Raw genomic sequence first — 24,741 nt, forward strand, 5'->3', positions numbered from 1 at the left:
TTTTGCTGTGGTGCCCACGTGGCCCAAGAACAAATCTTATGCCTGCTTTAAATAGCAGGGTCTGTAAAAGGAGCATATTTGGGGGGGATTTCCAGATAAACTCAAGAACACCACAGCTACCACCACCTCTCAGCACTCTCCCAAACTGATATCCTTCCCTCCACAGGAATTTTACAGAAACCTCTTTGGAGATGGGGTTCAACCCCCAACTTCAGAGGAGAAATGCCCCAACACTTAAATTCATCTTCAGAGTGTAGTCAGATTGAAGGCTGGGAATGGGTAAACGTTATTTTAACCATGAAGGCTTAAGAAAGCAAAATATTCCTTACTTAAGACAGATGGCAAGTCACCTAGACCACAGGACTGCAGATGGCTCCTTAAGGGGAACTTGAGCATGTCCTGCCTTGGCCATATCTGGGACCCCATTGTTAGCAAAGCCCTGAAGTTAAGAAGTAAATATGACCCCCGGGGCCTGCAGAGGTTTCACTGATGTGGATGTCAAGCATACCAAGAGACCTGTGTGGAATAACTGGGACCAGAAAGATTGGACTCTTCCAACACAGGTGTGACTCAGATTGGTCAATATAACCAATCTTTCTTTAAAAATTAAAGATATATAAAATAAGATTTTTGACATTAACATTCAATATCCATTCTCAGTGCTTAGTTTGGCGTTAATTCTTTTGGTAATAATCTGTCCAGTACAATGGTGGCCAATATTCACGCTACATGTGGCAAATTGATGCTCTTCATCAAATGAGAAATTTTTAATAGATGGACATTAGGACCCTGCGGTAACCCATTCCACTGAGGACACAATTCCAGACACTGTCTGGCACAAACCGTTGCCAAGCCAAAAGTAAGTAGAAAATCCTACAGGGAAAACAATCCTTAACATTAAAAAACTGAAACCTAGTTTATATTAAAGTATGTAGTAAAAGGGGCTTCCAGTGAAGAAACGAAAGTACTTTGAAATATTTTAGTTGCTAACTATAACTGTGTAATGATTAGTTGCTGCAACTAAAGCTATTCTTGACAGAGACAGCTGCTGTCACAATGCAGTGAACTATTGCTCACTTTTAGTGCATTTCCTCAATGCCAGTTCATATCTGTTACAAGATTCGCCCCATTCTTTGCTTATACTTTGAGTGATGTGGCGAATATGATAATCTGATTGCCACCAGTTTGGCGAGCATTGAAACCCCTTTGGACAACACAGGTTTAGTATATGTAGAAGGATGTCTCAGAAAATCAAATAGGGTATCTCTGACACAGAGAGAGAAGGCTATAAAAGTTAAGACTTTACAGCAATAACCGAAAGATACAGGCAGATGACAAGTTTCCCTGACGTTGAGTGACTTGAGATTTAATCCAACTAGAGCTAACAGTACAGATACTGAATTTACCCAGGAGCAAAGGATCAAGGAGAATTATGACGACACAACTTAACTTCTGTAATTTGTCAATGTAACCTATCAACTCATTTTCATCCTGCTATGATCCTTAAGTTAATAAACAATTATTTGTTTGTGACTTTGTTGTTTGATGACTTCTTTGATAATTGGCAAGAAAACTTTAATTTGTTAATTGAGATGTTAATTAATCTTGATGGGATACATAAAGGCTAATATGCCTTTATGGTTGAAGTAAGCGTACTTAGCAAACTAAATCTGCATGCACATCATGAACTGTTCGGGGTAAACTGGTCAGTCAAACCAGACAGTTCCTTGAAGGGGCATTAAGACTTTATCTGGTAAGTTGGATAAATATTCTCATCAGGATATATCCTAGTATTCTTACAACTTCTAGTCTATCCACTGTTAATTTTGTGATCCTGTCACAATGAAGTGCATGCTCTGGTTCTACGTGAGAACAGTTGTTGCTAACTGAGGAAAGGTTAGGGCATTATTCTTAAGTATATATAAGAACCGGTTTCCACCTGTGTGAGAGGGGAGAAAGAAAGGGGAGTCTGTACCTGTATTCTCTGGGTTTTGTGAATGAACCTACATTAAGGAAAGACTGATTCCAGATTCCTTCTTGACTCAGTGAATGAGCAGCGAGTTTTAACATCCACTGCCATCATAATTGATCATTACCCCTGCAAAGGAGCTCATTTCTATAATGGATGCTTTGACTAGGACTATAGACAGCCTTGGGGCTCTAATCTCAACTGTCACTCATGCCCAACAAATATCACCTGCTGCAGCTTGAAAAGATCCAGTTCTGTAGAGATTCAAAGCCATAGTCAGATGGTCTCTGGCAGAGCCACAGAATTTACTTAACTGCTGCATTAGGGATACGGCATACTCCCACAGCTGCCTCATTATTGGATACGTGAAAAGGGCAGGCATGTCCTCAACCTCTGCTCTGATTCTTCATTGTACTGAAGTGTAGGTAGCAAAAAAAAATCTCCTTAGACATGACTACATAAGACTGAATGCAGTGAGGTTAATGCGTATGAAGCAAATGTTAATTTTTTCCCCTTTTCTTAAATTGTTTCTTCTAAAATCAAGAACAACTTATATTTCCATATGCCTTCAGTGTAATAAAGCATTCCAAGGTACTTCACAGGGGCATTATAAAACAAAATTGGACACTGAACCACATAAGGAGTTTTAGGGCAGGTGACCAAAAGCTTGGTCTAAAGTAATGTCTAAAAGGAGGAAAGTGAGGAAAAGAGGCTGAGAGGTTTAGGAAAGAAATTCCAGAGCTTAGGGCCTCAACAGCTGAAGGCATGACCACCAATGGTAGTGATTAAAATCAGGATTGATCACAGGACTAGTAATCCAGTTCAGGTTAATGTTCTGGGGACGGGTGCAAATCCCACCATGGCAGCTGGTGGAATATGAATTCAATTAATAAATCTGGAATTATAGAGCTAATCTCAGTAATGGTAACCATGAAACTATCGTCGATTGTTGTAAAAACCCATCTGGTTCACTAATGTCCTTTAGGGAAGGAAATCTGCTGTCCTTACCTGGCCTGGCCTACATATGACTCCAGACACACAGCAATATGGTTAACTCTTAAATGCCCTCTGAAATGGGGCAGCAAGCCACTGAGTTCAAGGGATGGGCAACAAGTGCTGGTCTTGCCAATGATGCCCACATCCCATGAAAGAATAAAAAAAAGGTCAGAATTAGATCACCAGTTAACAGGGTGCTCACCTTCAAAATTTTAAATGTGACAACTTGGAGTGCAGCTGCAAACATATATATGGAAAATATCAGCCTCAAATAAATACATAGAGTTACATAAGCATAAGCAAGTCAGTCAGCAAATACAAATAAAATAATACAAACTGAGAGAATAGCTACAGCAACAAAACAAAATTTGGCAGCCAATAAGTCACTGGACTCCCCTTTAAAACCACAATTTCCCATCAGGCTTAGGCAGCCTTCAATAGAGAGCTTCTTAAAGCATTGCCTTGCCACAGAATTTGACAGGAAACTGGCCAAATGCCTGCTCATCTGAAAATATAATTCCCATCTCCATTCAACCCATGGCACATACCCAACTACGTAATCAACCCCAGTATTTAATGTTCATATTTAACGTGATACCTATAACATGAAAAATACATCAGTCCATAAACTAAAAGTTGTGTCTTTTTGACCTTTTACCTAAAGAAATACGCCTACCTCTGCCAAACACACCCTTGTAAGCTGCTTTTTCAGTTTCTTAACCTTCTTCAATGCTTTCTTTGTGTTCAACACAGGAATGCTCATCATTGGAGTTTTAATATTGGCACTTGCCACCATTAGAATTTCACGCAACCTTTTTGAAAAGAAAAACTAGATAGATTACATTGCACCCGTCATACATAACATTGCTGTACTTGTTTATTTTGTGCATGCAGAAAAGAGAGAAAAATAAAACACACGTTAGAAGGTCGAAGCATTTTAGACGTTACAATATTCTCAATTCATCAATTACACATTAATTCTGCTCCTTAACAGAAACAGATTTTAAGGAAAATGAGGAATGAATCTTGTGCAATCAGAGGCACAAGGCTTACATAAGAAATAGAAGCAGAAGGCCGCTCAGCCTCTCAAGCCTGCTCCACCATTCATTAAAATCACAGTTGATTTTCTGCCTCAACTCCACTTCCCCACCCACTGCCCATATCCACTGATTCCATGAAAGACCATACAACTCTCTATCCCAGCCTTGAATATACTTTGCTTTATTCGATGGGCAACAGGCTGCATCTTCAAGGAAATCAGGAGGCATAAGAACATAACAAATAAAAGCAGAAAAAGACCAGTCTTTCAAGCATGTGCTGCCATTCAGCAAGGTCTACCTGAATCTTCTACCTCAACTCTACCTTTCTGCGTGATCCTTATACATCTTAATTCCTTTAGCAACCAAAATACATCACCATAGAAACACAGATCAAGGCCTAATATATTTGTCATAAGACTTCTTTACTTTTACACTTCAATCCCTCCAATAAAGGCTAACATACCATTTCCCTTCCTAATTGCTTTCTGTACCTGCATGCTAACCTTAAGATTTATTAAAATAATTTGATAAACAATTTAATAAATATCAACTTTCTGCACAGGGACACCCAGGTTTTAGTGTCTCACCACTTAAGAAATATTCTATTCTGGTTTTCTGTTTTTCCTACCAAAGTGGATAACTTCATAGAAGCATAATGAGGGGAACCACATTATGTTCTGTCTGGCATGTACTTGCTCATTCTGGTCTATATTCCACAGCAGCCTCTGTGTCCTCCTCATAGCTTATTTTCCCACATAACTTTGTATTTTTTAAATACACCTTATACAGAAGTTACACACACACCAAGGAATAGTGGGTCGGAAGCAAATAGGACAATAATCAGCTGGGGAAGCTGTTAGAGTGGAGAGTGTTTACTGATTGCCTAATTATCTTTTACCTGTGCAAAGAGCACTTGAATCTGATACTGGATAAAAAAGATACAAAGTGTTCCATCTGTCAAAATGGATATCCCTAACCTTATTCTCCCATCATCAGTATTTAGCAGATGCACCCAAGTCATTGTAATGGGTTCAAGTGCCTAGGCTGATGCTCCTATACAGCGCTGAGGGCATACAGAACTGTCAAAGTTGTCGTCTTTCAGATGAGACATTAAAGTGAGACAATGTCTGCCCTCTCAGATAGATACAAAAGGTCCCATAGCACTATTTGAAGAAGAGTAGTTGAGTTTAATCTGGTGTCCTGGCCAACATATATCCCTCAATCTGAACACTAAAACAGATGATCTGGCCATTTATTTCACTATTTCGGCCCATCGAGTCTGCACCAACACCTGAGAAGCACCTGACCTACCTACCTAATCCCATTTACCAGCATTTGGCCCATAGCCTTGAATGTTATGACATGCCAAGTGCTCACGCAGGTACTTTTTAAAGGATGTGAGGCAACCCACCTCCACCACCCTCCCAGGCAGAACATTCCAGACCGTCACCACCCTCTGGGTAAAAAGCTTTTTCCTCACATCCCCCCTAAACCTCCTGCCCCTCACCTTGAACTTATGGCCCCTTGTGACTGACCCTTCAACTAAGGGGAACAGCTGCTCCCTATCCACCTGTCCATGCCCGTCATAATCTTGTACACCTTGATCAGGTCGCCTCTCAGTCTTCGCTGCTCCAATGAAAACAACCCAAATCTATCCAATCTCTCTTCATAACTTAAATGTTTCATCCCAGGCAACATCCTGGTGAATCTCCTCTGCACCCCCTCTAGTGCAATCACATCCTTCCTATAATGTGGTGGCCAGAACTGCACACAGTACTCCAGCTGTGGCCTCACCAAGGTTCTATACAACTCCAACATGACCTCCCTACTTTTGTAATCTATGCCTTGATTGATAAAGGCAAGTGTCCCATATGCCTTTTTCACCACCCCACTAACACGCCCCTCCGCCTTCAGAGATCTATGGACACACACGCCAAGGTCCCTTTGTTCCTCAGAACTACTTTGTGTCATACCGTTCATTGAATACTTCCTTGTCAAATTATTCCTTCCAAAGTGCATCACCTCACACTTTTCAGGGTTAAATCTGCCACTTATCTGCCAATTTGACAATCCCGTCTATATCTTCCTGTAGCCCAAGACACTCAACCTCACTGTTAACCACCCAGCCAATCGTTGTGTCATCTGCAAACTTACTAATCCTATCCCCCACATAGTCATCTATGTCGTTTATATAAATGAGAAATAATAGGGGACCCAGCACAGATCCCTGTGGTACGCCACTGGACACTGGCTTCCAGTCACTAAAGCATCCTTTTGTCATCACCCTATGTTTCCTACAACTAAGCCAATTTTGAATCCACCTTATCAAATTACCCTGTATCCCATGTGCATTTGCCTTCTTTATAAGTCTCCCATGTGGGACCTTGTCAAAGGCTTTGCTGAAATCCATATAAACTACATCAACTGCACTACCCTCATCTACACACCTGGTCACCTCCTCAAAAAATTCAATCAAATTTGTTAGGCATGACCTCCCTCTGACAAAGCCATGCTGACTATCCCTGATCAAACCTTGCCTAAGTGGAGATAGATCCACTCCTGTAGAACTTTCTCCAATAGTTTCCCTACCACTGATGTGAGACTCACTGGCCTGTAGTTATCTGGCTTATCTCTACAACCCTTCTTAATTAGCAGAACCACATTAGCTGTTCTCTAGTCCTCTGGCACCTCCCCCGTGGCCAGAGAGGGATTAAAAATTTGGGTCAGAGTCCCTGCGATCTCCTCTCTTGCCTCCCTCATCAGTATGAGACACAAATCATCTGTACCTGGAGATTTGTCCATTTTTAAGCCTGCCAACACCTCCAATACCTTGTCACTCTCGATATCAATTTGCTTAAGAACCTTGCAGTCTCTCTCCCTGAGTTCAATACCTTCATCCCCATTCTCTTGGGTGAAGACGGATGTGAAGTATTCATTCAACACTCTACTGATGTCCTCTGGCTCTACCCATAGATTGCCCCCTTGGTCCCTTATGGGCCCCACTCTTTCCCAGGTTATCCTCTTCCCATTGATATACTTATGGAATATCTTGGGATTTTCCCGACTTTTACCAGCCAGTGCTTTCTCAGATCCCCTCTTTGCTCTCCTAATTGCTTTCTTAAGCTCCACCCTGCACTGTCTGTACTCCACTAATGCCTCTGCTGATTTGCTTCCCTTGTACCTGCTAAAAGTCTCTCTTTTCCTTCTCATCGTATCCTGAATATCTCTGGTCATCCGTGGTTCTCTGGGCTTGTTACTCCTTCCTATCACCATAGAGGGAACATGTTGAACCTGTACCCTCCCCATTTCCTTTTTGAACGCCCCCCCATTGCTCCTCTGTAGATTTCCCCACAAGTAGCTGTTCCAAGTCTACCCTGGCCAGATCATGCCTTATTTTACTAAAATCCACTCTCCCCCAATCCAAAACATTTTTTTGCAACTTGTCAATTTTTTTGTCCATAACAAACTTAAACTGTACCATCTGTGGAGAGGAATACAGTTAACGTTTCGAGTCAGTATGACTCTTCATCAGAACTAAGAAATATGGAAATGAGGTGGAATATAAACTGGTTGAAGGGGGGTGGGACAGGTAGGGCTGGGAAGAGGGCCAGTGATAGGCAGAGGCAAAGAAGAGATTGCCAAAGATGTCATAGACAAAAGGACAAAGGGGTGTTGACAGTGGTGATATTAATTGAGAAATGTGCTAACGATGACATTAAGGGTAGAAAGCAGGACGAGCAAGTGACAGATAGCCCTAGTGGGGGTGGGGTGGGGGGAAGGGATCAAAACAGACTAAAAGGTAGAGATAAAACAACGGATGGAAATACATTTAAAAATACTGGAAATAAGTGGGAAAAGAAAGAAATATATATATATATATATATATATATATATATAAAAAATTAGAAATTATTAGAAAAAGGGGCATCGGAAAGAGGGTGGGGATGAAGGAGAGAGTTCATGATCTAAAGTTGTTGAACACAATATTAAGTCCAGAAGGCTGTAAAGTGCCTAGTCAGAAGATGAGGTGCTGTTCCTCCAGTTTGCGTTGAGCTTTACTGGAACATTGCAGCAGGCCAAGGACGGACATGTGGACATGAGAGCAGGGTGGTGTGTTGAAATGGCAAGCGACAGGGAGGTCTGGGTTCATTCCGGTCTTAATACTGAGTTCAACAACTTTAGATCATGAACTCTCTCCTCCATCCCCACCCCCTTTCCGATCCCCATTTTTCTAATGATTTATAATTTTTTATATATATATTTTTCCCACCTATTTCCATTATTTTTAAATGTACTTCTCTCCATTGTTTTATCTCTACCTTTTAGCCTATTTCGATCCCTTCTCCCACCCCACCCCCACTAGGGCTATCTGTCATTTGCTCGTCCAGCTTTCTAACCTTAATGTCATCATTGGCACATTCCTCAGCTAATATCACCACCTCTTCTTTGCCTCCACCTATCACTGGCCCTCTACCCAGCTCTACCTGTCCTACCCCCCTTCAACCAGCTTATATTCCACCTCATTTCTATATTTCTTAGATCTAATGAAGAGTCATACGGACTCGAAACGTTAACTGTATTCCCCTCCGCAGATGCTGTCAGACCTGCTGAGTTTTTCCAGGTATTTTTGTTTTTGTTTCAGATTTCCAGCATCCTCAGTGTTTTGCTTTTATTAAACTGTACCATGTTGTAGTCGCTATCAATAAAATGTTCACCCACCACCACCTCAGCCACCTGTCCAGCTTCATTCCTCAGAATTAGGTCCAGCGCTGCGTCGTCCCTTGTTGGACCCTCTACATATTGACCTAAAAAGTTCTCCTGTACACATTTCAAAAAATCCACTCCATCCAAGCCCTTAACACTATGTCTATCCCAATTAATGTTGGGAAAGTTGAAATCGCCTAATATAATTACCCTATTATTATTGTTTTTACACACCTCCACAAATTGTGCACATATTTGCTCCTCAATTTCCCGCTGGCTATCTGGAGGTCTATAATAAACACCTAACAATGTGGCTGCCCCTTTTTTATTGTTAAGCTCTATCCACAAAGCTTCATTCGATGCCCCCTCTAAGATATCATCTCTCCTTACTGCAGTAACTGACTCCTTAACTAATAATGCAATGCCTTCTCCTCTTTTACCCCCTCCCCTGTCTCGCCTGAAGATTCTATATCACGGAATGTTGAGTTGCCAATCCTGCCCATCCCTCAACCATGTCTCAGTGATGGCTACTATATCACAATTCCACGTGTCAATCCTCACCCATAACTCATCCATCTTACCTGTAATACTCCTGGCATTAAAGTAGAGGCCATACAGCCTTGCCTTATTCCCTTGAAAACCAATGCAGCTGTACTCCCTCTGACTTGATTGTTTTACTGTATTATGATGTGTCCCTATTATGCTAACATTCTGTGTCCCCTCCCCCTGCCAAATTAGTTTAAAGTCCTCCTAACAGCACTAGCAAACCCACCCACAAGGATGGTAGTCCCGCTCTGGTTCAGATGTAGACCGTCCTGCTTGTACAGTTCCCACCTTCCCCAGAAACGGTCCCAGTGAACCAGGAATCTAAAACCCTCCCTCTTGCACCAACTCTTAAGCCACGTATTCATCTGTGCTATTCGCCTATTTCTGAGCTTGCTAGCACATGGCACTGGGAGTAATCCAGAGAATACAACCCAAGAGGTCTTGCTTTTTCGTCTACTGCCTAATTCCCTGAATTCTTGATGCAAGACCTCATCCCTCTTTCTACCTATGTCATTGGTACCAACGTGTACCATGACCTCTGCCTTATCAGCCTCCCCCTTCAGAATGCCCTGTAGTCACTCAGTGACATCCTGGACCCTGGCACCAGGGAGACAACATACCATCCTGGAGTCACACTGACGGCCACAGTAGCACCTATCTGTTCCCCTGACGATAGAATCCCCTATTACTATTGCTCTTCCTCCCCTCCTGTACAGACAGGCTGCTTGTGGTGCCAGAAGCTTGGCTCTGTCTGCGCTCCCTGGAGGAACCAACGCCCTCATCAGCCTCCAAAATGGAAGACCGATTTGCGAGCGGAACCCCAGGGGACTCCTGAAATACCTGCCTGTTTCTCTTGGACTGCCTGGTGGTCACCCGTTCCCTTCCTTCCTCAAGTCCCTCCAGCTGCGGTGTGACCACCTCTCTAAACGTGCTATCCACGATGCTCTCAGACTCGAGGATGCTCCATAGTGTCCCCAGCCGCCGTTCCAGCTCTGAAACCTGAGCTTCCAGGAGCTGCAACTGGACACACTTCTTGCATGCATGCTGGTCCGGGCACTGGAAATGACCCCAGCTTCCCACATGGAGCATGAGGAGCACACCACAGCTTCGAGCTCTCCAGCCATGTCTTATCCCTTTAAATTAAACCTTTTAAATCAATTACTCTAGGGCCCTTCTTTCCCGATCCTCGTTACTGTAGAATATACAAACTATAAACCACAAAAAAACCTTAAACTATAAGCGATTAAAGTAGTAAATACCTTACCCACTACTTACCAGTGATTCTTTTCCCTTGTAGCCTCCAGCAGGGCAAGACCCACACTCTGAAGATAGCAAAGAAAAAATGCAAAGAGCACCTCGTCCCCTAAGCACCGAATTCCCACTGTGTACCAAATTGCCAATACCCACTCTGGCTGTATCTCACTCATGTTGAGCTCTCTCCCCTGGTCGTATGCAAGCAACCTGTAGTGTGCTTCAAGATAGTCCCTTTCTTAAATTGAGCTGAGCTGACTCACCACTAGTTAAGCTTCACATAGTAATTAACCCCTATTCAGGCCCTAATCAGGCTTCAGGTGATTGACATTTAACTGTCACACAGTCAGCTGAGTCAGCTACCTTACCAAACTTTTAACTAGGCTACTGAGAAATTAAAGAGAAAGACTTACCAGTTCAATTCCCACTGGCTATTCTTAAATAAAAATAAAATACCGCAGATGCTGGAAATATGAAATTAAAAAAACAAAGTGCTGGAAATACTCAGCAGATCAGGCAGCATCTGTGGAGAGAGAGACAGAGTTAGCGTTTCGATCCAAAATGTCTCTTCTTTAGAACTGAAGGGAGGTAGAAATGTGATGAGGTTTATGCCATTGAAGGGGGGATAAGGAAGTGGAAGAACAAAGGGAAGGTCTGGGATAGTGCAATGCAGAGTTGTGCTTGTGGACTATGTTCCACAAAGCAGTCACCCAGTCTGCGTTTGGTCTCCCCAGTGTAGAGGAGATCGCAATATGAGCAGCGAATACAATACACTAAATCGAAAGAAGTACATGTAAATCACTGCTTCACCTGGAAGGTGTGTTTGGTGGCTTGGACGTGAGGAAGGGGAGGTAAAAAGGGCAAGTGTTAGACCTCCTGCGATTGCATGGGAAGGTGCCATGGGAGGGGATGAGGTTTTGGAGGTGATTAAGCTCCCGGCTGCTTGCCTTTAATTCACTACTTTGATCTCATGCACACCTTTCTGTCCTTGACCTGTTACACTGTTCCAGTGAAGCTCAAGCAACAGCACCTCATTTTTCAATTATACACTTTACAACCTGATGGATTCAACATAGGGTTCAACAATTTCGGACCATGAACCCAGTTTCCCATTTTGATTCTGTTATTTTTGCCATATCTGAACCTTATTTTTCATGTTTTAGCTTTCAGATACAGCTGTTCATTATTCTGCCATTCACACTCATTCGAGAAAAATGCTTTTTTTAAAAACTACAACTATTAGCATTCCTTTTGCCTTATGTTCTATGACAGCTTGATCATTTAATCTCTCTCTGTCCTCTACCCTATCCCAGACCTTCCCTTATGTTCTTCCTCCGTTTCATCAACATTTCTACCTTCGTCAGTTCTGAAGAAGCCATATTGGACTCGAAACGTGAACTCGGTTTCTCTCTCCACAGATGCTGCCAGACCTGCTGAGTCTTTCCAGCAATTCCTTGCCTTCATTTCATAATTCTCTCTTACCTGGGGATACCCAAAGTGACATTCATTTCACCTCTGCCTGCAAAATGGAAAGTGTTCAGCGTCATCTGTGTTGATGGCTCTCCAATACTTTGCGCTGCAAGGAGTCCAACTGCCTCTCCTGGCTCACACAGAGCTCGCTGCCACTTGAGACACAACAGCTCCTTTAAACTAAAGAAGGGAGAGAAAGGTGCAGTCAGGCTTTTAACTGACTATAATCCAGGTGCATTTTCCTCATCCAGCCTTTGTTTGGATCAGAGCGAAGGAAAAATACGGGAAAATTTGTCCTTCTGACAGCTAACCCACACAAATGTCCCCGTATTTTTTAAAAATATATTCATTCATGGGATGGAAGCCTCGCTGGCTAGGCCAGCATTTATTGCCCGTTCCTAATTACCCTTGAGAAATGAGTGGCTTGCTAGACCATTTCAGGTGGCATTTAAGAGTTAACCACGTTGCTGTGGGTCTGGAGTCACATGTAGGCCAGACCAGGTAAGTTAGTGAACCAGATGGGTTTTTATGACATGGTCATCATTACACTTTTAATTGTATAAATGGGGGACTGGGAGGAAGAACAAAGGGAAGATCTGGGATAGTGCAGTGCAGAGTCGGGCTTGTGGGCTGAATAGAGGTGTTCCGCAAAGCGGTCACCCAGTCTGTGTTTGGTCTCCCCAGTGTAGAGGAGATCGCAATGTGAGCAGCAAATACAATATATTAAATCGAAAGAAGTACATGTAAGTCACTGCTTCACTTGGAGGGAGCATTTGGTGGATTGGACGTGAAGAAGAGGAGGTAAGAGGGGCAAGTGTTAGACCTCCTGCGATTGTATGAGAGGGTGCATGAGAAGACTTTTTTTAAATTCAAATTTCGAAACCAGGTCCCCAGAACATTATCCTGGGTCTCTGTCTACTAGTCCAGTGGCAATATCATTACTCCATTGCCTTCCCTCAATTAGATCAAGGGAAAGAACAGGAAAATCCAGCATTTTATCTTACGTGTGCAACATGATTTAACTAAACATGCTATACGAGCACAGCAAAATGATGTGGGATCTTGTTGAGCACAACTGGCTGTCGTGTTTCCTACATTACAAAAAAGAGTTTTGTGGAGTCCTATGGGACATGGGTTGAAAATCTTTACATAAGTGCAAGATTTTATTTCCTTCACCCTTTACATACAAACAAAAAGGGAACGTTTCCAAAGTATTTAATAAAATTTAAGGAGGCAAATTTGTAATTTTTAAACAATTCTTGAAGGCACCAATTATTCTATATTTTCACAGCAAAAGTTAATTTCAGAGCCTTTTGATCCCATAGGCTCATAGACATTTACAGCACAGGAGGCCATTGGACCCATCGTGTCCGCGCCAGTCAACAAAGATCTGACTACACTAATCCCATTTTGCAGCACTTGGCCCATAGCAATGGAGGCTATGGCAACACAAATGAATATCTAAATATTTCTTAAATGTTACGAGAGTTTCTGACTCAACCACCTTTTCAGGCAGTGAGTTCCAGACTCCCACCACCCTCTGGGTGCAAAAAATTTCTCCTCAACTCCCCTCTTAGCCTTCTAACTCTTATCTTAAATCTATGCCTCCTGGCTCTACTAATGGTAAACGTGCCTTCCTATCCACCCTATGTCCCTCATAATTTTACACACCTCTACTAGGTCCCCTTTCAACCTTTGCTGCTCCAAAGAAAACAAACACAGTCTATCCAATCTCTCCTCATAGCTCAGACCCTCCAGCCGAGGCAGCATCCTGGTAAATCTCCTCTGCACCCTCTCCAGTGCAATCACATCCTTCCTATAATGTGGTGACCAGAACTGCACGCAGTACTCCAGTTGTGGCCTAACTAACATTTTATGCAGTTCCTGCATAACCTCCCTACTCTTGTATTCTATGCCTCGGCTAATAAAGGCAAGTATCCCACGTGCCTTCTTAACCACCTTATCTAGCTGCCCTGCTACTTCAGGGATCTGTGGATATGCACACTAATGTCCCTCTGGTCTTCAGTACTTTCCAGGGTGCTCCATTCATAGTGTAATCCCTTGCCTTGTTAGCCTGCTCCAAGTGCATTACCTCACACTTTTCTGTGTTGAATTCGATTTGCCACTGCTTTGGCCACCTGACCAGTCCATTGATATCCTCCTGCAGTTTACAGCTATCCTCCTCACTATTTACCACCCTACGCGTCATCCGTGAACTTTTTGATCATACCTCCTACATTTAAGTCCAAATCATTTATGTACACCACAAACAGCAAGGGCCCCAGCACTGAGCCCTGCGGAACCCACTGGAAACAGGCTTCCAGTCAGAGAAACATCCCTCTACCATCACCCTCTGCTTCCTGCCTCTCAGCCACCTTTGGATTCAACGTGCCACTTTGCCTTGGATCCCATGGGCTCTTACTTTCTTGACCAGTCTGCCACCTTATCAAAAGCCTTGTAAAAGTCCATGTAGACCACATCAGATGCATTACCCTCATCAACACTCCTGGTTACCTCCTCAAAAAATTCAATCAAATTTGTCAAACACGACCTTCCCTTAACAAATCCGTGCTGACTATCCCTGATGAATCCATGCCTCTCCAAGTGCAGATATATTCTGCTCCTCAGGATTTTTTTTAGTAACTTCCCCACCACCGAGATTAGACTGACTGGCCTGTAATTTCCTGGTCTGCCCCTTTCTCCCTTTTTTAATAATGGGAGAACATTAGCAGTCCTCTGGCACCTCACCTGTGGCCAGAGAGGATTTGAAAATTACTGCCAGGGCCGCTGATTTCTCTTCCCTTGACTCCCTCAACAGCCTGGGAAACATCTCATTCAGGCCCACAGATTTATCCACTTTTAAGGCCGTTAAACTCGCTAGTACCTCCTCTCTCTCTATGTTAATTTCCTCTAATATTTCAGTCCTCCACCCTGGTATCTATACCTGCGTTGTCCTTTTCCATTGTGAAGACGGACGCAAAGTATTAATTGAGGACTATGTCTTCCGGGTCCATACATAGACGGCCTCTATGGTCCCTAATTGGACCTACTCTTTCCCTAGTTATTCTCTTGCTCCTTATATGTTTAAAAAACCCCTTTGGGTATTCCTTTATTCTACCCACCAATGCTTTCTCATGTACTCTCTTAGCTTTCTTAATTTCCTTTTTAAGTTCCTTTCTGCACTTTTTATACTCCTCTAGGGACTCTGCCGTATTGAGCCCTCGGTACTTGCCATAAGTTTCTTTTATTTTCTTAATCCTAACCTTTATGTCCCTTGACATCCAGGGTTCTCCAGGCTTGGTTTCCCCCCCACTTTGTCTTCATGGAAACATATTTGCCCTGTACTCTCGCTATTTCCTCCTTGAACGCCTCCTACTGCTCTGTCACAGTTCCATCTGCAAGTAGCTGCTCCCAGTCCACTTGGGCCAAAGCGTCTCATCTTAGTAAAATTAGCCTTTCCCCAATTCAGAGCTTTTATTCCTGGCCCAACCTTATCCTTTTCCATAACTATCCTAAATCTAACTGAGTTATGGTCACTACCTCCAAAATGCTCCCCTACTGATACACCTTCCACCTGAACAGGCTCATTTCCAAATATTAGGTCCAGAACTGTCCCCTCCCTTTTTGGGCTTTCTATGTACTGGCACTTTACAACTCTGCTAACAGCAGAATCAGATCTTTTTTTAAATTCATTCACAGGATGTGAGCCAGCATTTATCACCCATCTGTGGCTGCCCTCGAGAAGGTGGTGGTGAGCTCCCTTCTTGAACTGCTGCAGTCCATGTGGTGTAGGTACAGCCACAGTGCTGTTAAGAAGGGAGTTCCAGGGTATTGACTCAGCGACAGCGAAGGAACGGCGATATAGTCAGGATGGTGAGTGACTTGGAGGGGAACTTCTAGGTGGTGGTGTTCCCATCTCCTGCTGTCCTTGTCCTTCTAGATGGTAGTGGTCATGGGTCATGATTGTTATCAGTCTCTACTGCACTATAAATGAAAGTGGACTGTGCTGGTAGTAACTGCATTGTCAGTGAAGCTGAATTGTGCTAGCAGTACATATGTTCTTCACTAGCAACAGCACCAAGATGCACTTGACATAAAACTGGATTGTGTTAGCACTCAGTTGAATTATCCATAAGCAACCGAGTACTGTGCTAGCAATGACAGCAATCAACCACCAATTCGACACCAACAACTGCTGATTGCACTTCTGGCAACTATAAATAGGCCACAGCCTGTGTCAAACATGATCTCAAGTGGCTGCAAAATGCAACAATCGTGAGTGCAAATGGCTATGGCCTTTGCTATCAATGAAGAGGAGCAGAGCCTGTGTGAAACCAGTCTTTGCAGCAATGGCTAGAAACTGTGAATCATAAGGTCTTCAGGGTTCCTTGTACATGCTGGTTAAAATGATTCAGATTATCACAATACACATAATATGATGAGTAATTATACAATAAAAAGCCACAGGATTCAAACTTGCTACAGTGCAAAGGTTTAAAAAAAAACTGCTACTTTTTACAATGACAGTGAAACAAAAACTGTTTTTACAACAGTGAAACAAAATGTGACAGATCTACGTTTCACCAACTGTGCAATCTTGCAATCAAATCAAGTAGAGATAAGTTCCTTAGCCAATCTTTTCTGCCTCCAGCTCAATTCCTCATCCCTGATAAGGTATGTGTAGACTTTACTATTGCAAGGATGTGAAGTTATTAAGGAGGTTGCAGAAATGATTCACCAGAATTTATATTTCATTTTGTCACAGGATATGGGCTTCGCTGGCTGGGCCAGCATTTATTTCCCATCCCTAATTGCCCTTGAGAAGGTGGTGCTGAGCTGCCTTCTTGAATCACTGCAGTCCATGTGGTGTAGGTACACCCACAGTGCTGTTCGGAAGGGAGTTCCAGGATTTTGACCCAGTGATAGTGAAGGGACGGTGATGTTGTTCCAAGTTAGCGTGTGGCTTGGAGGGGAACATGCATGTAGTAGTGCTACAATGCATTTGCTGCCCTTGTCCTTGGTTGATGTCACAGGTTTGGAAGATGCTGGTGAAGAAGCCTTGATGTGTTATGACAGTGCATCTCGTAGATGGTACACACTGCTGCTACTGTGCGCCAGTGGATGGAGTGCCAATCAAGCGGGCTGCTTTGCCCTGGATGATGTCCAATTTCTCGAGTGTTGTTGGAGCTGTACTCAGCCAGGCAAATGGAGAGTATTCCCTCACACTCCTGACTTGTGCCTTTTAGATGGTGGATAGGCTTTGGGGAGTCAGGAAGTAAGTTATTCCCTGCAGAATTCCCAGACTCTGACCAGCTCTTGTAGCCATGGTATTTATATGACTGGTCCAAAAATGGTCCCAGGAATGAAGAGCTTCAGTTATATGGATAGATTGGAGAAACTGGGGTTACTCTTCTTGGAGGAGAGAAGATTAGTAACAGATTTGATAGAAGTGTTCAAAATCATGAGGGCTTGGACAGAATTGAAAAGGAGAAACTGTTCCCATTGGTGGAAGGATCAAGTACCAGAGAGCACCGAGTTAAGATAACTGGCAAAAGAAGTAATGGCGACATGAGGGAAAACTTTTTTTTAATGCATCAAGTAGTTAGGATCTGGAATGCACTTCCTGAGTGTGGTGGAAGCTAATTCAATCATGGCTTTCAAAAGCCAACTGGATAATTATCTGAAGAGAAATTGTAGGACTATGGGGAAAAGGCATGGATGAACAAGGTGAACTGCTCTTACAGAGAGCCGGCACAGACATGACAGGCTGTATGGCCTTCTTGTGTGTTGTCGGCAGTGTGTAATTAATTCTATGATTCTAGGTTTTGCTATGCTTAGCCTAAGGTAACGTGAATATTGAGGGCCTGGTCAACATTAAGGGACACTTAATTGAAACCATTCCCTCTCCAAATTAATTAATCACAATAATTGTAGTTAGTTAGCAATTTTTTAAAAAAAATTTTCGATTGGTAACTAGCTTTTGTCCATTGTGGAGTTCATTTCCAAATACTATTTACCCCACCTTCCCAGGCACCAGTATAGCATCTGGCCTTTCTTATATTTTTAAGAGAAAAGCTAAACAAAGGTACATCAGATAAGATACTTGATAAATACCGGTCCAGCGATAGCTCTGACTTGCTGTAGCTACTCAGTCCTTTGCTGTCTTGGTCAGTGAAGTATTTATCCACAGTGTCACTAAAGCTTTCTGAAACTGAGCCAAAATAAATATCTGGGCGATAAATTGAAAAGCAAGGGTCAGGACACTGAGCAGCCTTCTTCATATATTTAAATTTTTTCTTTTCATCCAGTGACTTCCAAATCTCCAGTAGCTGCAGACAACAGAAAAACAAATCAATTTTAGTACATGCCTGGCTGGCTAAATGAGTTAAAACAGAAAAGCAAGGGACAGGACAATAGCATTCTTCAAATACTTATATTTGCTCTTTTCATTCAGCAGCTCCCAAATCTCCAGGAATTGCAAACAACACAACACAAAATAAAACTCACTTTAGTGCATCCCTGGCTGGTACAATGGGTTAAAACATCCCTGTACTTAGTGCAACAGTTTCTGGGTCCACAGTCCTTATTCTCTGTAACCTCCTTCAGCCCTCTGACACTCTTAAGAGCCTTGCATTCCTCCAACTCAAGTCATTCTGTGCATCCCCTACTTTCTTGGTCCCACCACTGCCAGCCTGGCCTTCAGCTGCCTCAGCCCAAAGCTCTGGAATTCCCTCCCTAAATCCCTCCTCCTTTGAAGCCTTCCTTGAAAACTGCCTCTTTGGCCAAGTTTTTAGCCACATGTCCAAATATCTCCTTCGGCTCAATGTTAATTTTTGTCTGATTATGCTCCTATCAAGTGGCTTAGGGTGATTTACTGCATTAAAGGTGCTACACAAATAGAAGTTGTTGCATTCACAATTTGAAAAAAGGACTTGAGAATCTAAGTTGTGAGAAATGATTTCCATTGATAATAAAATGGGTCATTCATTTGGAATCTGTACTGGATTTACATGGGCAGGTCACAAGGGATTCTTTCAAACTCAGTTTCTTAAGACATGTGATGCATTACCACAAGTGGCTGCTGAAGTTGCATCAGCCCTCGACATTTAGACAGGAAAAAACAAAAATATTGAAGTGTATGAGGAAAGTGCAGAAAAATGAGATTAGTTAGATTAGAGTAGGTAGCTCTGGTGTGAAACCAGCACCCTTATAGAATGGACTCTGTCTGCTGAAATTTCTCTGATTCATTGAACGCTGCCTTTTCAATTCTAGGCTCTCGATTCAGAAAGTGGTAAGGTGACAATGTAAGGTGATCGCGTTCTCAATCTGTTAGAGTCCCACAGAGAATGAGTTCGGGGAGTGCCAACCAAGTTCCAGGACAAATTTGATAGCTCATGGCCCATAAACTGACGAGAGTTCTTTCAAACAGGTCAGATAATACCTAATCTCTGCACCCAAATTCCCTGATCTGCCCTCCCTCGCATAAACCTCAGGGGTCAATGGACTGGCGGGGGGAGAGATGATGGGGAAAGAAGCTTGTAACAGAATAGTCATACACGGACACTGGGTAGAGTAGGCTCGATGGAACAAAAAGTCTCTTCTTGCTCTTTCTGTAGTACAGTGAATTCCTTATTCAGATCACATACTCACTTGATGGGTTGCAAGTTCTCTGGAACTTGCCAGCATTCCTTCTGGGTTCATCCCCTTGATCTTACTGAACTTCTTCTGTGAATACAACAGGAATGCGCCGAGACGAGTTAAGGGAGCTGGGTGTTTTGCCTTCCATTTCTTTATTGCTTCATGTAACTTGTTTGCAGCCTTTGAATCCATTTTACGTAAAACCTCTTCCAAATGCTTCGACTTTTTGATGACCTAACAAATACAACAGATACAGCTGCATCAAATTTGCTGAAGAGTTCCTATTCAATTTATCCCCCCTTAAACCCAGACTTCTTCCTTTATCCTTGGATACCTATTCTTCATCTGGGAGTCGAGATTGGAAATCTTAGCCTAAAAACGGCAGAGGTTAGGCCAATTGAAAATTTCAAAACTGAGATTGATAGATTGTTAGGCAGGCAAGTTACGGAAGGAAGGTGGGTTGATGGAGTTAAAGATACAGGTCAGGCATGTTCTATTGAATGGCACAACAGGTTTGAGGAGCCGAACGGGATTCTCCCGCTCTTAGGCCCTTGCTCAGTGTCACACTGCCACTCTCAAGCAAGGGTCATGAATACCAGTCAGGGCCTTCACATTTTTTTTTTTAATTCATTCATGGGATGTGGTCATCGCTGGCGAGGCCAGCATTTATTGCCCATCCCAAATTGCCCTTGAGAAGGTGGTGGTGAGCTGCCTTCTTGAACCTCTGCGGTTCATGTGTTGTAGGTATGCCCACGGTGCTGTTAGGAAGGGAGTTCAACAATTTCTGCCCTCTTGTAAGGCAGATTTTTACGTGAGTTAGCCTACTAAGCAAATCTTTCAATAATTCATACATCTGAATGACAACTCACCTCATAGTTAGCAGCAATAAAGGGAAACTGTTCAGCCTGCAGGAACTGGGTCTTTGGAATATCCAAACCATCCTCACCATACAAAAACTGTACAACACTGCCATCGCTGTCTCGTACCGTCAGATCATACTGCACCACCAGCCCTTCCAAATGTTTTATAATGCATCTAAGGTAAAATTCAAATCAGAGTCAATGGTATTATTTCTTCCCCTTTTCTGCGGTTAAGAGTGGCTCAGTGGTACAATGCTCACCATAGCATCACCCTCCATACTGCAGAGCAATCTGTGTTCCTTCGACTCTGACATCCTTCACTACCCTCGCTCCACTGTGCCTTCAAGCAGTTACATCTTGAGCTCTGGAATTCATTCTCTGAACCCCCTTCGCCTCTCTCTTGTGCTCTCCCTCATTAAAACCTACCTTTTGACCACATTTTCAGCCACCCCTCATAACTGATAGTAAGGGGCGCACGAGAAGACAGGAGACTACGCCTCATAGACTCAGATGTCTACAGCACATAAGCAGGTCATTCGGCCCATCGTGTCCGCGCTGGTCAACAAAGATCTGACTACACCAGTCCCATTTTCCAGCGCTTGGCCCATAGTCCTGGAGACTAAGGCAACGCAAGGGAATATCTAAATACTTCTTAAATATTACAAGAGTTTCTGACTCAACCAACCTTTCAGGCAGTGAGTTCTAGACTCCCACCACCCTCTGGGTGAAAAAGTTTCTCAACTCCTCTCTTAGCCTTCTACCTCTTATCTTAAATCTATGCCCCCTGGTTATTGACCCCTCTACTAATGGAAAAATTGCCTTCCTATCTACCCTAGCTATGCCCTCAATCTTATACACCTCTATCAGGTCCCCTCTCAACCCTCGCTGCTCCAAGGGAAACAATCTTAGCCTATCTAATCTTTCCTCATAGCTCACTCCCTTCCAGCCCAGGGAGCATCCTGGTAAATCTCCTCTGCACCCTCTCCAGTGCAATCACATTCTCCCTATAATGTATTGACCAGAACGGCATGCAGTACCCCAGTTGTAGCCCAACTGCTTTTTATACAGTCCCAACATAACCTCTCTGCTCTTGTATTCTATGCCTTGGCTAATAAAGGCAAGTATCCCATATGCCTGAGTGAGAAGTAGACAGAATGTGGAGTAGGAAATTTGGTACACAAGGTGAAAGAGATGCACAGGGCGAAAGAGGTGCTCCATCTGATACCTTTTTTTTTAAATCAGTCTCTGGTACTAAGAACAAGAAAGGGAACTGATTGCTGAGCAAATCTGCTTTAATTTCTAGTCTCCAGTTTATAGTAAATAGTCAAAAAGTAAGTAAGCTTACGGTATGGCAGGGCAGCTCAGCTATGCGAAATGCCCAACCTGGCCTAGAGAACATGACTGCAGGAGGTGTCGCCAGCTGCAGGAACTTGAGCGGCAGGTGGGGTCACTGTGGTGCATTCACAGTGCTGAAGGCTATGTGAATAGCACGCTTAGTGAGGCGCTAAGGCAGAGAGGGACAGGTGACCACCAGAAGCTCTAGGAGGACCAGACCGGTAGTGCAGGAGTCCTCTGAATCTATCTGGCTCGTGAACCGGTTTTCCATTTTGGACGCTGGTGAGGGCGATGGTTCCTCAGGGAGTGCAGCAACAGCCAAGTTCTGGGTACCATGGGTGGTTCAGCTGCATGGGCAGGAATGAAGAAGAGTGGAAGAGGAATAGTAGTAGGGGAGCAGACTGCCGTACACTTAACTCCAGGATGCTACATTTCCTCACTGGTGCCAGGGTTGAGGATATCACAGAGCGGCTGCAGGACATTCTTAAAGGAAGAGGGTGAACAGCCAGTGCCAATGACATAGGTAGAAAGAGGGATAAGGTCCTGAAAGCAGATTTTAAGGAGCTAGGCAAGACGTTAAAAAGCAAGCCCTCAGAGGTCGTAATCTAAGGATGACTACCAGTGCCATGCACTAGTGAGCACAGAAATAGAGCTGATGAATGCATGGCTGCAGAGATGATGCAGGAAATACAGAAACATTGAAAATAGAAGCAGAAGTAGGTCACTCAGCCCTTAAAATCTGCTCCGCCATTCAATATGATCATGGTTGATCCTTTATCTCAACACCATACTCCCGCTCTCTCCCCAAACCCCTTGACGCCTTTGGATTCCAGAAATCTATCTATTTCCTTCTCAAATTTATTCAGTGACTTGGCCTGCACAGCCCTCTGTGCTAGAGAATTCTACAGGTTCGCCACCCTCTGAGTGAAGAAGTTTCTCCTCATCCCAATCCTGAATGGCCTACTCTGTATCCTGAGATTGTGACCGATTGTTCTAGATCCCCCTCCCCCCATCCAGAGGAAACATCATCCCTGCATCCAGTCTGTATCTCAGGAGGGTGGGATTCAGATTCCTGGGGCACTGGGACCGCTTCTAGAGGAGGTGGGACCTGTATAAGCTGGACGGTTTGCACCTCAATGAGGCTGGGACCAATATCCTTGCTGGGAGGTTTGCTGGTGCTACTGGAGAGGGTTTAAACTAGTTTGGCAGGGGGATTGGAACCTGAGGGTCATCTCAGATGGGGCAAAATCAAAAATGGTAATGGAGGCAGAAAATCAGTGAGTGAGTCTGGAACAAAAACAGAATTACCCGGAAAAACTCAGCAGGTCTGGCAGCATCGGCGGAGAAGAAAAGAGTTGACGTTTCGCGTCCTCATGACCCTTCGACAGAACTTGAGTTCGAGTCCAAGAAAGAGTTGAAATATAAGCTGGTTTAAGGTGTGGGGGGGGGGGGGGGAGAGAGAGAGCAAGAGAGAAGTGGAGGGGGTTGGTGTGGCTGTAGGGACAAACAAGCAGTGATAGAAGCAGATCATCAAAAGATGTCACCAACAATAGAACAAAAGAACACATAGGTGTTAAAGTTGGTAATATTATCTAAACGAATGTGCTAATTAAGAATGGATGGTAGGGCACTCAAGGTATAGCTCTAGTGGGGGTGGGGAGAGCATAAAAGATTTAAAAATATTTAAAAATAATGGTAATAGGTGGGAAAAGAAAAATCTATATAATTTATTGGAAAAAAACAAAAGGAAGGGGGAAGCAGAAAGGGGGTGGGGATGGGGGAGGGAGCTCACGACCTAAAGTTGTTGAATTCAGTATTCAGTCCGGAAGGCTGTAAAGTGCCTAGTCGGAAGATGAAGTGTTGTTCCTCCAGTTTGCGTTGGGCTTCACTGGAACAATGCAGCAAGCCAAGGACAGACATGTGGGCAAGAGAGCAGGGTGGAGTGTTAAAATGGCAAGCGACAGGGAGGTTTGGGTCATTCTTGCGGACAGACCACAGGTGTTCTGCAAAGCGGCCGCCCAGTTTACGTTTGGTCTCTCCAATGTAGAGGAGACCACATTGGGAGCAACGAATGCAGTAGACTAAGTTGGGGGAAATGCAAGTGAAATGCTCTTCACTTGAAAGGAGTGTTTGGGTCCTTGGACGGTGAGGAGAGAGGAAGTGAAGGGGCAGGTGTTGCATCTTTTGCGTGGGCATGGGGTGGTGCCATGGGAGGGGGTTGAGGAGTAGAGGGTGATGGAGGAGTGGACCAGGGTGTCCCGGAGGGAGCGATCCCTACGGAATGCCGATAGGGGGGTGGTGAAGGGAAGATGTGTTTGGTGCTGGCATCATGCTGGAGTTGGCGGAAATGGCGGAGGATGATCCTTTGAATGCGGAGGCTGGTGGGGTGATAAGTGAGGACAAGGGGGACCCTATCATGTTTCTGGGAGGGAGGAGAAGGTGTGAGGGTGGATGCGCGGGAAATGGGCCAGACACGGTTGAGGGCCCTGTCAATGACCGTGGGTGGAAAACCTCGGTTAAGGAAGAAGGAGGACATGTCAGAGGAACTGTTTTTGAAGGTAGCATCATCGGAACAGATGCGACGGAGGCGAAGGAACTGAGAGAATGGGATGGAGTCCTTACAGGAAGCGGGGTGTGAGGAGCTGTAGTCGAGGTAGCTGTGGGAGTCGGTGGGTTTGTAATGGATATTGGTGGACAGTCTATCACCAGAGATTGAGACAGAGAGGTCAAGGAAGGGAAGGGAAGTGTCAGAGATGGACCACGTGAAAATGATGGAGGGGTGGAGACTGGAAGCAAAATTAATAAATTTTTCCAAGTCCCGACGAGAGCATGAAGCAACACCGAAGTAATCATCAATGTACCGGAGAAAGAGTTGTGGAAGGGGGCTGGAGTAGGACTGGAACAAGGAATGTTCCACATACCCCATAAAGAG

The 24,741-nt window shown here is 43.8% G+C and overlaps 1 protein-coding gene across 1 annotated transcript in view; it reads right to left on the reverse strand.

Moving 5' to 3' along the window:
* The window catches only part of polr1a (RNA polymerase I subunit A), a 170,458-nt gene that overhangs the window by 67,261 nt on the left and 78,456 nt on the right, over window positions 1-24,741 (reverse strand). Inside the window, exons 22-26 of the mRNA XM_041192484.1 lie at window positions 20,484-20,649; window positions 19,627-19,848; window positions 18,091-18,305; window positions 11,989-12,156; window positions 3,642-3,777 (exon numbers count right to left, since the gene is read on the reverse strand). Of these exons, the coding sequence (XP_041048418.1) occupies window positions 3,642-3,777; window positions 11,989-12,156; window positions 18,091-18,305; window positions 19,627-19,848; window positions 20,484-20,649 (907 nt within the window). The remainder of the gene's footprint in view (window positions 1-3,641; window positions 3,778-11,988; window positions 12,157-18,090; window positions 18,306-19,626; window positions 19,849-20,483; window positions 20,650-24,741) is intronic.

The sequence above is a fragment of the Carcharodon carcharias genome, chromosome 1 (genome assembly GCF_017639515.1).
Source record: "Carcharodon carcharias isolate sCarCar2 chromosome 1, sCarCar2.pri, whole genome shotgun sequence".
Taxonomy (NCBI): Eukaryota; Metazoa; Chordata; class Chondrichthyes; order Lamniformes; family Lamnidae; genus Carcharodon; species Carcharodon carcharias.